Raw genomic sequence first — 14,136 nt, 5'->3', positions numbered from 1 at the left:
AGGGCAGCCCCTGGCTTGCAAAGAAAAAGGGACCTCAGTCCTACAAACACAAGGAACTGAATTCTGCCAATGACCTGAATGACCTTGGAAGGGAATTTCCCCCAGAGCCTCCAGAAAACTTAGCCTTGATCTCAGTTTTGTGAGACCCTGAGCAGAAAACTGAGTCATGCAGTGCTGGACTTCTGACCCACAGATTTACGAAGTAATTAATGGGTATTATTTTAAGCTGCAAAGTTTGTGGTTAATTTTAGGCAGCAATAGAAAATGAATATACTTCTCCATGGACTCTAAGATTCCTAAAGTAGGGAGCTTCTCTTGGATCTCCTTAAACTCCTCATCCCCAATAGGACCCAAAACAAAGATGGTCCCTCTTCCTGCTTCCAGTTCCACTATCTGGGAAAGAGAGGAGGAGCCCCACTCCTTATTATGCTACTCCCACACACCAGCTCCCAACTTTCCCATCCTTGGGGGCCCACCAAGGAAACTCTCTGCTTGGCTTTCCATAAACAGCCCAGGAGGGCAGCTCGACCAATCTCTGCTTCCCAGGCCTCAGGGACCTTTGACCAGTTCTATTTTTTTAAAAAGTTATTATTTATTTATTTATTTTTGGCTGTGTTGGGTCTTCGTTGCTGCACACAGGCTTTCTCTAGTTGTGGCGAGTGGGGGCTACTCTTGGTTGTGGTGTGTGGGCTTCTCATTGTGGTGGCTTCTCTTGTTGTGGAGCATGGGCTCTAGGCATGCAGACTTCAGTAGTTGTGGCATGTGGGCTCCAGTAGTTGTGGCTCACAGGCTCTAGAGCTCAGGCTCAGTAGTTGTGGCGCACAGGCTTAGTTGTTCCGCAGCATGTGGGATCTTCCTGGATCAGGGCTTGAACCCGTGTCCTCTGCAATGGCAGGCGGATTCTCAACCACTGCGCCACCTGGGAAGCCCGACCAGTTCTATTGATCTGGACTCCTGGACAAGTGGTTGGACCAACAGACAGACCCCGTGAGGGCTCTGCTGCTCCTGGGGGTCCTGCTGGTGAGCCTGGAGTCAGCAGTTTTGGTGAAGGCTGTGGGAACCAGGAGGGTTGTACTGGGATGGCCCTGGGGGGTCCCTATCACAGCCTTGGCCTCTGCCCATGACCTTTTAGTCTAGGTGATTGGAAGGCCTGTTTGGAAAGACTAGGCAAGCCCATAAGGCCAAAGTAGAGGAGAGAAAGACAGACAGTGCTGGTGGATATGAGGACATGGCCTGCATTACTGGGGGAGGGGGACCTTGAGGAGACAATGAGAGGAGGAAGGAGGGGTCCAGGCCTTCTGAGGAAATCTCTGCATTTCTGGACTGTGAAAGGAAGCTGGGGACTAGCATGGGATCGGGGCAGGCAACGACTTTCTGGGAAAATTCCCGGCTTTCTTCTCTCTCCCATAGACTCCACCTTGGAAAGCCCCCATGCAGAGCAAACAGGGAAGGAAGGATGGAGGAATGCTGTAGGAGGCAACCTCCTAGATGGTCCCCATTGATCCTCACCTCCTGGGATTCATGACCTTGAATAGTCTCTTCTAAAACTGATTCAGAGCTGTTCTGTGTGTCCAATAGAATACAGCAGAAATGATTGTGTTTGACTTCCAAGCCCAGATCTCCACCTTGGAAAGCCACTCTCTATGAACTCTCTAAGTTCATAGAGAGTGAGCGCACAGTGGGTAAGTAGCCTGGATCCACCTCCTGAGAGACCCTTGAACAGGGATGAGTATGGCAGGGAGTGTGCAGATTGTTAGTCTCTGGCCCTTGGGGTGAGGGGAAGGATCCTGGGCACTCTTCATTCTCATCCCCAGAGTTGTCTGGCTGGCATTCAGACCTGAGAGCCTACTATATGCCAGGTCTTGTGCGCATGGGTGCCGGGGATCCAGAGTGAGTGAACTATGTGCTCCTTGAGGGCAAGGCTGGGGCTGTATCTGAGTGTCTGGTCCAGTACCTGCCAGTCTTCCTCGGTTTCCCCAGCCTCCCCCTTCCTTTCCTCTCCTCAATACATCTTGCAGGCATCAGTCATGCCACACAGAGGCCAGGGCCCTTGACGGACAAGGAAGGATCAAGAGCAGGGCTCTGGAGCCCAAATTCCTCTGAATCCCAGCTTCATCACTTACGTGCTGGATGGCTCTGCACCAATGACTTGACTTCTCCAAGCTTAAATCCCCACCTGTAAAACGAGCCTGGTAATGGTAAAACTCTTAGGGTTGTGGAGAAGGAGAAATGAGTCATTAATCCCAGTGAGGCGCTCAGCCCACAGTTTGGTACATGGTAAATGCTTAAAATATATTGGCTTTTGTTATCAAGCTCCCTTTTAGATGTTAGATATCTGCCATCTTCCCCCTGCCATAGCTCCTCATTTCCTGTATTCTTCCAGGCACTAAATATTTACCTAGAATTGTAAACTAGATTGAGCCTGCCCTGGCAAGCCTGCCCTGATGGGATCAGGCCCAGCCCCTTAGCATGACACTGAGGCAATCCTGAGTACCTCACCTCCTCTCCTCAGCACTCCACACCTAGCCAAACTGCTCTCCTCCCTCTAGCCTGACTCAACCTAGCTGCTCTGCCCTTGCCTAATCACCTACTTAGGGTCCTACTCTTCCGTGTCCATTCCATTTGCATCTTAAAGGTCCGTCTCAGACCCCTCTCTCTTCCTTTAATGTCCTGTCCCTGATTTGGCCCTCAGCACAAGCGTCATTGGGCCTCTAATAACAAAATAGCAGCTAATGTACTATGTGCCAGACTCTGTGTAAGTGTTTTATAGACACAATCTCATTTAAGTTTCACAACACTCCTCTGAAATAGAGTCAATTCTCATTATTCGTGGTAGTCATGTTCTATAAAGTCACCATGAACACTGAATTAGCAAAAACTGAACCATTGCTCCTAGAGGAAATATAGGGTCAGGTTTCTGTTAGCTCTGGTCACAACATTTTCATCAACATATAACCTTGTTGTATGTGTGATTCTGTTTAAAGACACCTTACTTAATATATATTGTTGATTCATTGATATTGAATTCATGGCCAGCAGCACTATAGCTCATGCCTGGACGAAGCTTATCTAACCCACAAGTGTTCTACATAATGTACATCACAGCCCTTTTGCACTTCGGAACACTGGACAGCACTTCAGCACTCTATTTGGGGGCCATTTTCAACAGCAAAATCAGGTATCAAAAGCACAAAATTTGAGGGCTTCCCTGGTGGCGCAGTGGTTGAGAGTCTGCCTGCCGATGCAGGGGACATGGGTTCGTGCCCCGGTCCAGGAAGATCCCACATGCCATGGAGCAGCTGGGCCCGTGAGCCATGGCTGCTGAGCCTGCGCATACGCGCCCTGTGCTCCACAATGGGAGAAGCCACAACAGTGAGAGGCCCGCGTACCGCAAAAAAAAAAAAAAAAAAAAAGCACAAAATTTGAAAAACATGGCACTAAATAGAGCATGAAAAGTACACTTCTTGAGAAGTAAGAAGAACTACAGTCCTGCAGCCTGTGGAACAAAAACCACATTCAGAGAAAGATAGATAAGATGAAAAGGCAGAGGGCTATGTACCAGATGAAGGAACAAGATAAACCCCCAGAAAAACAACTAAGTGAAGTGGAGATAGGTAACCTTCCAGAAAAAGAATTCAGAATAATGATAGTGAAGATGATCCAGGACCTCGGAAAAAGAATAGAGGCAAAGATTGAGAAGATGCAAGAAATGTTTAACAAAGATCTAGAAGAATTAAAGAACAAACAGAGATGAACAATATAATAACTGAAATGAAAAATACACTAGAAGGAATCAATACCAGAATAAGTGAGGCAGAAGAACAAATAAGTTACCTGGAAGACAGAATGGTGGAATTCACTGCTGCAGAACAGAATAAAGAAAAAGAATGACAAGAAATGAAGACAGCCTAAGAGACCTCTGGGACAACATTAAACGCAACAACATTCACTTTATAGGGGTCCCAGAAGGAGAAGAGAGAGAGAAAGGACCCAAGAAAATATTTGAAGAGATTATAGTCAAAAAATTCCCTAACATGGGAAAGGAAATAGCCACCCAAGTCCAGGGAGGGCAGAGAGTCCCATACAGGATAAACCCAAGGAGAAACACACTGAGACACATAGTAATCAACTTGGCAAAAATTAAAGACAAAGAAAAATTATTGAAAGCAGCAAGGGAAAAACGACAAATAACATACAAGGGAACTCCCATAAAGTTAACAGCTGATTTCTCAGCAGAAACTCTACAAGCCAGAAGGCAGTGGCATGACATATTTAAAGTGATGAAAGGGAAGAACCTATAACCATGATTACTCTACCTGGCAAGGATCTCATTCAGATTCGTTGGAGAAATCAAAAGCTTTACAGACAAGCAAAAGCTAAGAGAATTCAGCACCACAAAACCAGCTCTACAACAAATGCTAAAGGAACTTCTGTAAGTGGGAAACACAAGAGAAGAAAAGGACCTACAAAAACAAACCCCAGACAATGAAGAAAGTGGTAATAGGAACATACATATCAATAATTACCTTAAACGTGAATGGATTAAATGCTCCAACCAAAAGACACAGGATTGCTGAATGGATACAAAAACAAGACCCATATATATGCTGTCTACAAGAGACCCACGTCAGACCTAGGGACACATACAGACTGAAAGTGAGGGTATGGAAAAAGATATTCCATGCAAATGGAAATCAAAAGAAATCTGGAGTAGCAATACTCATATCAGATAAAATAGACGTTAAAATAAAGAATGGTACAAGAGACAAGGAAGGAAACGACATAATGATCAAGGGATCAATCCAAGAAGAAGATATAACAATTATAAATATATATGTACCCAACATAGGAGCACCTCAATACATAAGGCAACTGCTAACAGCTATAAAAGAGGAAATCAACAGTAACACAACAATAGTGGAGGACTTTAACACCTCACTTATACCAGTGGACAGATCATCCAAATGGCAAATTAATAAGGAAACACAAGCTTTAAGTGACACAATAGACCAGAGAGATTTACTTGATATTTATAGGACATTCCATCCAAAAACAGCAGATTACACTTTCTTCTCAAGTGTGCACAGAACATTCTCCAGGATAGATCACATCTTGGGTCACAAATCAAGCCTCAGTAAATTTCAGAAAATTGAAATCATATCAAGCATCTTTTCTGACCACGACGCTATGAAATTAGAAATCAATTACAGGGAAAAAATGTAAAAAACACAAACACATGGAGGCTAAACAGTACGTTACTAAATAACCAAGAGATCACTGAAGAAATCTAAGAGGAAATCAAAAAATACCTAGAGACAAATGACAATGAAAACACGATGATCCAAAACCTACGGGATGCAGCAAAAGCAGTTCTAAGAGGGAAGTTTATAGCAATACAATCCTACCTTAAGAAACAACAGGCATCTCAAATAAACAATCTAACCTTACACCTAAAGGAACTAGAGAAAGAAGAACAAACAAAACCCAAAGTTAGTAGAAGGAAAGAAATCATAAAGATCAGAGCAAAAATAAATGAAATAGAAACAAAGAAAACAATAGCAAAGATCAATAAAACTAAAAGCTGGTGTTTTGAGAAGATAAACAAAATTGATAAACCATTAGCCAGAGTAATCAAGAAAAACAAGCAGAAGACTGAAATCAGTAAAATTAGAAATGAAAAGAAGTTACAACAAACACTGCAGAAATACAAAGCATCCTAAGAGACTACTATGCCAATAAAAGCAACTCTATGCCAATAAAATGGACAACCTGGAAGAAATGGACAAATTCTTAGAAAGGTATAGCCTTTCAAGACTGAAGCAGGAAGAACTAGAAAATATGAACAGACTAATCACAATGAAATTGAAACTGTGATTAAAAATCTTCCAGCAAACAAAAGTCCAGGACCAGATGGCTTCACAGGTGAATTCTATCAAACATTTAGAGAAGAGCTAACACCCATCCTTCTCAAACTCTTCCAAACAATTGCAGAGAAAGGAACACTCCCAAACTCATTCTATGAGGCCACCATCACCCTCATACCAAAACCAGACAAAGACACTACAAGAAAAGAAAATTACAGACCAATATCACTCATGAATATAGATGCAAAAATCCTCAACAAAATACTAGCAAACAGAATCCAACAACACATTAAAAGGATCATACACCATGATCAAGTGGGATTTATCCCAGGGATGCAAGGATTCTTCAATATACACAAGTCAATCAATGTGATACACCATATTAACAAACTGAAGAAGAAAAACCATATGATCATCTCAATAGATGCAGAAAAAGCTTTTGACAAAATTCAACACCCATTTATGATAAAAACTCTCCAGAAAGTGCACATAGAGGGAACCTACCTCAACATAATAAGGCCATATACGACAAACCCACAGCACACATCATTCTCAATGGTGAAAAACTGAAAGATCAGGAAAAAGCAAGGGCAAGGATGTCTACTCTCACCACTATTACAACATAGTTTTGGAAGTCCTAGCCACATCAGTCAGAGAAGAAAAAGAAATAAAAGGAATACAAATTGGAAAAGAAGAAGTAAAACTGTCACTATTTGCAGATGACATGATACTATACATAGAGAATCCTAAAGATGCCACCAGAAAACTACTAGAGCTAATCAATGAATTTGATAAAGTTGCAGGATATAAAATTAAGGCACAGAAATCTCTTGCATTCCTATACACTAATGATGAAAAATCTGAAAGAGAAATTAAGGAAACACTTCCATTTACCACTGCAACAAAAAGAATAAAATACCTAGGAATAAACCTACCTAGGGAGACAAAAGACCTGTATGCAGAAAACTATAAGAAACTGATGAAAGAAATTAAAGATGATACAAACAGATGGAGAGATACACCATGTTCTTGCATTGGAAGAATCAATATTGTGAAAATGACTATACTACCCAAAGCAATCTACAGATTCGATGCAATCCCTATCAAATTACCAATGACATTTTTTTACAAAACTAGAACAAAAAATCTTAAAATTTGTTTGGAGACAAAAAAGACCCCGAATAGCCAAAGCAGTCTTGAGGGGAAAAAAACGGAGCTGGAGGAATCAGCCTCCCTGACTTCAGACTATACTACAAAGCTACAGTAATCAAGACAATATGGTACTGGCACAAGAACAGAAATATAGATCAATGGAACAGGATAGAAAGCCCAGAGATAAACCCATGCACATATGGTCACCGTATATTTGACAATGGAGTTAAGGATATACAATGGAGAAAAGACAGTCTCTTCAGTAAGTGGTGCTGGGAAAACTGGACAGCTACATGTAAAAGAATGAAATTAGAACATTACCTAACACCATCACAAAAATAAACTCAAAATGGATTAGAGACCTAAATATAAGACTGGACACTATAAAACTCTTAGAGGAAAACATAGGAAGAACACTCTTTGACATAAATCTCAGCAAGATCTTTTTTGATCCACCTCCTAGAGTAATGGAAATAAAAACAAAAATAAACAAATGGGACATAATGAAACTTAAAAGCTTTTGCACAGCAAAGGAAACTACAAACGATGAAAATACAACCCTCAGAATGGGAGAAAATATTTGCAAACGAATCAACGGACAAAGGATCTCCAAATATATCCAAAATATATAGACAGCTCATGGAGCTCAATATTAAAAAAACAAACAACCCAATCCAAAAATGGGCAGAAGACCTAAATAGACATTTCTCCAAAGAAGACATACAGATGGCCAAGAAGCACATGAAAAGCTGCTCAACATCACTAATTATTAGAGAAATGCAAATCAAAACTACAGTGAGGTATCACCTCACACCAGTTAGAATGGGCATCATCAGAAAATCTACAAACAACAAATGCTGGAGAGGGTGTGGAGAAAAGGGAACCCTCTTGCACTGTTGATGGGAATGTAAATTGATACAGCCACTATGGAGAACAGTATGGAGTTTCCTTAACAAACTAAAAATAGAATTACCATATGACCCAGCAATCCCACTACTGGGCATATACCCAGAGGAAACCATAATTCAAAAAGACATATGCACCCCAATGTTCATTGCAGCACTATTTACAATAGCCAGGACATGGAAGCAATGTAAATGCCCATCGACAGACGAATGGATAATGATGTGGTACATATAAACAATGGAATATTACTCAGCCATAAAAAAGGAATGAAATTGGGTCATTTGTTGAGACGTGGATGGATCTAGAGTCTGTCATACAGAGTGAAGTAAGTCAGAAAGAGAAAAACAAATATCATATATTAATGCATATATGGAACCTAGAAAAATGGTACAGATGAACCAGTTTGCAGGGCAGAAATTGAGACACAGATGTAGAGAACAAACGTATGGACAACAAGGGGGGAAAGTGGCAGGGGTGGTGTGGTGTGATGCATTGGGAGATTGGGATTGACATATATACACTAATATGTATAAAATGGATGAGTTATGAGAACCTGCTGTATAAAAAAATAAATAAAATTTAAAAATTAAAAAAAAAAAGACACTTGTTTACAGTAGGAGTTGAAACAAGATGCAGAGCATCACCTTGTTTGACCTCAGCTGGGAATGTGCACTTCAGGTGACTCAAATTTTTCACCGCTCTGTGCATGTCCACAAATGACAGTGAAAGCCCCTTGAGTATTGGTTTGGGGTTACAGATAAATTTTAGCAAGAAGTGCAGATAAGCAAATACAGAATCTGAATGAGGCTCAATTGTACTATTTTTAAAAATTACAATAGCAATATTTTTATTGTAAAAACTTTATAAATTACGGAAATAGAAAAGAAGGAAAAGTCACCCATAATCCACTATCTTCCAAAAACCACTGTTACAAATTTTGGAGATTTCTTTCTAGATTTATTTTTTATGCATATGTAAACATATTTTTACAAAAATAGGACCATACTGACATGCTGGGTTTTTAAATAAATAAATAAATTTATTTATTTATTTTTGTCGGAGTTGGGTCTTTGTTGCTGCGCGCGGGGTTTATCACTAGTTGCCGCGAGTGGGGGCTACTCTTCATTGCGGTGCGCAGGCTTCTCATTGCGGTGGCTTCTCTTGTTGCAGAGCATGGGCTCTAGGCATGCGTGCTTCAGTAGTTGTGGCTCACGGGCTGTAGAGCGCAGGCTGAGTAGTTGTGGCGTACAGGCTTAGCTTCTCTGCGGCATGTGGGATCTTCGCGGACCAGGGCTTGAACCCGTGTCCCGGGCATTGGCAGGTGGATTCCTATTCACTGCGCCACCAGGGAATCCCCGTCTCAACCATTTTTAAGTGTACAGTTCAGTGATATTAAGTACACTCGTATTGTTGTGCAATCATTACCACCATCTATCTCCAGAATTCTTTGCATCTTGCAAAACTGAAACCCTTCATCTGTACTATGTATGATTTTTGCCATTTTTAACAGATGAGAAAACTAAGGCTCAGAGTGGTCAAGTGACTTCAACATTCAACAAGTATTTATTAAGTGCCTACTTTGTAGCAAGCACTCTTCTAGGCCTGGAGGCTGCAGACTTGTCTAAAGTCACGCAGTTAGTAGTTGGTGGAGTCAGGCGTCCACCAACTGACTCCAGAAACCCAACTCTTAAGCAGGATGTGGTCTTGAAGGCACAATGATCTTTTCAAAGTTCTATCCTTTTTCCAACCAGACTCTGAGGGGTGGTACCTGGGCAATGGGGCATGGGGAAAGTCATTAAGGAGTGTGTTACCCCTGCAGTTCTCACTGTCACTGGGGAGCCCTGCCACTTCCCCTTTCAGTACCACTGGCAGCTGTATCACAAATTTATCCACAGAGGCTGGCCTGGCCCCGACCCTGGTAAGACTACCCTGGAAGGGTTGGAGCAGGGGTCTGGGGGAGGTAGACTCTGCCCATCCTTCTGTCCAAGGAACCCTGCTTGGAGAGAAGGGGCTGTGATAGGGAAGGGCAGCCCAGCCTCTTGGGCAGAGCTAGGAAGCTTCATCTCTTTCTTTCTTTTTTTTTTATTTATTGAAGTATAGTTGATTTACAATATTGTGTTGGTTTCAGGTGTACAGCAAAATGATTCAGTTATATATATATATATTTTCAGATTATTTTCCATTATAAGTTATTACAAGATATTGAATATAGTTCCCTGTATTATACAGTAAATCCTTGTTGCTTATCTATTTTATGTATAGTAGTGTGTATCTGTTAATCTCATATTCCTAATTTATCACCCCCACCCCCGTTTTCCCCTTTGGTAATTGTAAGTTTGTTTTCTATGTCTGTAAGTCTGTTTCTATTTTGTATATAGATTCATTTGTGTTATTGTTTAGATTCCACATATAAATGCTATCACATAATATTTGTCTTTCTCCATCTGACTTACTTCACTTAGTATGGTATTCCCTAGGTCCACCCATGTTACTGAAAATGGCAATATTTCATTCTTTTTTAATGGCTGAATAATATTCCGTTGTGTATATACCACATCTTCTTAAACCAATCATCCATTGATGGGCACTTGGGTCACTTCCATGTCTTAAGTCTTATCTCTCTCTACAGGTGTGCTACCACCCCCAACTTCAAGAAGGATCAGCGATGTGGGCATACTGCCTGGAGCCAAAGAAAGTGAAAGGTGCCACACAACCTTTGGCGTGGCACAGGGCCCTCTCCCCGACCCTAGCTACTCTGCTGGGTATCATCAGATCTAAAACATATGGGACTCTGGGCCCACCTATCTCCTTCCCTCCCAGAGGGAGAAGTTCTAAGAGGGGGTAGCCCCATTTTTCAGGTGGGTAAACTAAGGCTTGGAAATTTGGAGGGCCAAGGTCAAAAGACAAGCAGGTTTGGGTAGGGACTTGGCCCCATCTGTTTGATTCAGGCTCCCCACTCTTTCTCCCCCTGTGTTCATCTCTCAGATCACTGCAGCAAACACAAACCCTGCCAGAAAGGAGAGACCTGTGTGAACATGCCAAATGGCCCACACTGCATCTGTCCAGATCACTTCACTGGGAAGCACGGCCAGAGAGGTAAGGAGATGCTGAGGCCAGGGGAGGGGCTGCTGGGGAACAGGGGCAGCCACGGGCCTACTGAAGAGGTCCTGTGGATTCCCAGAGATTTGGCATGGTCCCACACTCTCCTGAGACTACCCTACCCCTTTGTCCCCAGAGAAGTGCTTTGAGCCCCAGCTTCTTTGGTTCTTTCAGGAGAATGAAATATGGCACAGGCTTGAGCTGGCAGGTGTAGCCAAGTGCCAGTGTAATGGTCCGAATGCCCAGTGCAAGCCACTGGCCAGCCAGGGTGAGTAGATCGGTGGGGAGCTGGCCAGGGAGGAGGGCAGAAGGTGGGAAAGAAAGGCTGGCAGGAGGTCAGGTGGTGTGCCAGCGTAAGAGGGAGCTCTCTGGGTAGGGGGGGGCGGGGGTCTTTGAGCCTAGGGGTGGCTCAACATGCTCCTTCTCCCAGTCTGCCGTACCAACCCATGTCTCAATGGGGGCAGCTGCCTACAGGCGGAGGGCCACCGCCTGTGCAGTTGCCCCACGGGCTACGCTGGACGCTTGTGCGAAGTGGGTGAGTTAGGGTGTCTGGGAAGCAGAAGCCCCGCCCCCACGTGGGAAGGGCTTGCAGAGAGGGAGGAGGGAGAGTGGAGAAGTGGGTGAGAGAGCGGCAGGAGACCGTTCCATACCCTAGCTGTAGGGAGCCTTCTCTCTCCCCAGACCACAAGGCGAACTGTTACGACGACCGCGACCACGGGCTCAGCTACCGCGGCGTGGCCCGGACTAAGCTCTGGGGTGCACCCTGTCAGCCGTGGGCCTCCGAGGCCACCTACTGGAATGTGACCGCAGAGCAAGCGCTGAACGGGAGACTGGGCGACCACGCCTTCTGCCGGTGCGCGGGTGGGGCAGGGCTGGGCGTCTCTTTCCGCCCCAGGGCCCTCTAGGGCTTCTCAACCACCCCCACCCCGTGGTTGCAGGAACCAGGACAACGACACCCGCCCGTGGTGCTTTGTTTGGAGAGGCGACCGACTAAGCTCGAATTATTGCCGCCTGGCACTGTGCCAGGCCCCAGCCCCGGCGGCGCCCCAAATCCCTCCTCCGATCCGGATCTCATCTGGGCACCAGTACTTCCCTTTGCCCTCGCTTTCGGCTTTGCAGAAACCTCAGTCCACGACCCAGACCCCGCTTCGACCCCTGACCTCAGGTTGTTGGGAAAAGTTAAGAATCCGAGCAGAGAAAGCACGGGACGAGCTACATTCCAAGATCGTGGGTCTCCCGGCCCTCAGCCTGGGCTTCTCCCACAGGCTGGTGCTCGCCGCCCGAGCAGCGGACTCCCCTGCCCAGCGCGGGCCCGGCGGGCTGTGGACGGTGGCTCCACAAACGGCTGTCCTCGCTGAGCCGCGTCGTCGGGGGACTGATGGCGCTCCCCGGGGCGCACCCCTACATCGCCGCGCTGTAACAGGGCCAAAATTTCTGCACCGGCAGCCTCATCGCCCCCTGTTGAGTGCTGACCGCGGCTCACTGCCTGCAGAACCGGCGAGTGCCTGAGCGCTCAGCTCCCGGCCCTGGATCCCTAGCTCCTCTCTCCTGTGCCCAGCTTCCGCGCGACACCTGAACACGTGCCCTACCTCTACGCGTCCCCTACCTCTACGCGTCCCCGCCCACCTTTCCCCCTTCTCCCTTTCAGAGCTCCCCAGGAGGAAGCTGAAACCCAAGAAGGGGCTCGGAAAGAGGAGGGTCCCGCAGGATGCCTGTGGCCGGCTCTGAGCACGCTTCCTTTTCCCGACCCTGCCCCCAGACCTGCGCCAGAGGAGCTGACAGTGGTGCTCGGCCAGGACCGCCATAACCAGAGCTATGAGCAGTGCCAGACGCTGGCCGTGCGTGCCTACCCCCTGCACGAGGCCTTCTCGCGTTATCACCTACCAGCACGACCTGGGTGCGTGGGGGCGCCCCAGCGGGGATCAGGGGAAAGGGTGGGCGGGGCTCGAAGTCCTAGCGTCCCGGTCTCATGCTCCTCCCCGCTTGGGTTAGCTCTGGTGCTCCTGCAGGAGAGCGCTGAAGGCTGCTGCGCGCACCCGTCGCCTTTCGTTCAGCCAGTGTGCCTGCCGAGTAGCGCCGCCCTCCCGGCCGAATCTGAAGCCGCGCTCTGCGAAGTGGCCGGCTGGGGTCACCAGTTAGAAGGTAGGCAGAACCGCTAGGGGTGGGAGGGAAACCTCTGGCCACCGGGGTAGGCAAGAGAAGGCCGCAGGTTTGGTACCGCCAGGGACAGGTGGGGCCGACCTGGTGGGTTGTGAGGACGTGCAGGGCCCTTGTCTCTGCAGTCTGCTTCTCCAAGAGCTTGGTATTCGCTGTTGGGGGGGCGTCCCCAAATCTGAGGCGTATCGGGAGAATCGCACTTTCTCTTGATTCCCTCTGGGCACAGGGCTGCAAGGGCTACTAGGACGCTGGCCCGCGCTGGAGCAGTAGGTGGGCTGGATGGGGACCAAGGTTTTGAGACACTGGATGGGAAGTTGGGGTGGGGTTCCGAAGCAGTCCTGCTTCCTCCTGGTTCATTCACATAACCGCTCCTCTCTGGCCTCAGTTTTCTCGTCTATGAAATAGTGTTAAAGGCAACTCACTCTCTCTCGGGCTTGTTGCGAGGGAGGCAGGAGATTAGCGGGTTTGGAAGAGCCTGGCGCAGCCAGGTCCATGGCTTGGGCGGAGAGGAGTTGGGAGGGGTGTGAGGAAGGCGCTCTCGGTTCGCAGGGCCAGGGTAATATTCCAGCTTCCTGCAGTAGACTCAGGTGCCGCTCATCCATCCGGAGCGCTGCTCCGCCCCCGACGTGCACGGAGCCGCCTTCATCCCCCGGCATGCTCTGCGCTGGCTTCCTCGAGGGTGGCACTGACGCGTGCCAGGTGAGCCCTTGGACCCACTTGGTGCCCTCCTCCAACCCGGTCAAGTGCAGACCTCAAGCCAAGGGCGCTGAGCCGCGTGTCCCCGACCCAGGGTAACTCCAGGGGCCCTCTGGTGTGTGAGGATGAGACCGCAGAGCGCCAGCTCATCCTGCGAGGCATCGTCAGCTGGGGTTCAGGTTGCGGCGACCACCACATGCCAGGTGTATACACCGACGTGGCCAACTACCTAGCCTGGATCCGGGAGCACACCGCTTCCTGA

General features: G+C 46.7%; 1 protein-coding gene across 1 annotated transcript in view; it reads left to right on the top strand.

Moving 5' to 3' along the window:
• F12 (coagulation factor XII) overlaps positions 1-14,136 on the top strand; it is a 26,810-nt gene extending 12,674 nt beyond the window's left edge. Inside the window, 18 exon segments of the mRNA XM_060146391.1 lie at positions 979-1,044; positions 1,411-1,444; positions 1,659-1,682; positions 9,742-9,859; positions 10,552-10,588; positions 10,591-10,624; positions 10,908-11,018; positions 11,158-11,289; positions 11,452-11,556; positions 11,703-11,874; positions 11,960-12,186; positions 12,287-12,518; positions 12,781-12,892; positions 12,894-12,918; positions 13,014-13,163; positions 13,728-13,822; positions 13,824-13,877; positions 13,969-14,136. Of these exon segments, the coding sequence (XP_060002374.1) occupies positions 979-1,044; positions 1,411-1,444; positions 1,659-1,682; positions 9,742-9,859; positions 10,552-10,588; positions 10,591-10,624; positions 10,908-11,018; positions 11,158-11,289; positions 11,452-11,556; positions 11,703-11,874; positions 11,960-12,186; positions 12,287-12,518; positions 12,781-12,892; positions 12,894-12,918; positions 13,014-13,163; positions 13,728-13,822; positions 13,824-13,877; positions 13,969-14,136 (1,896 nt within the window).

The sequence above is a fragment of the Lagenorhynchus albirostris genome, chromosome 3 (genome assembly GCF_949774975.1).
Source record: "Lagenorhynchus albirostris chromosome 3, mLagAlb1.1, whole genome shotgun sequence".
In the NCBI taxonomy this organism is placed as follows: domain Eukaryota; kingdom Metazoa; phylum Chordata; class Mammalia; order Artiodactyla; family Delphinidae; genus Lagenorhynchus; species Lagenorhynchus albirostris.
Note: the sequence above shows the minus strand (reverse complement) of the source record. Positions and strands in the feature narration are given on the sequence as shown.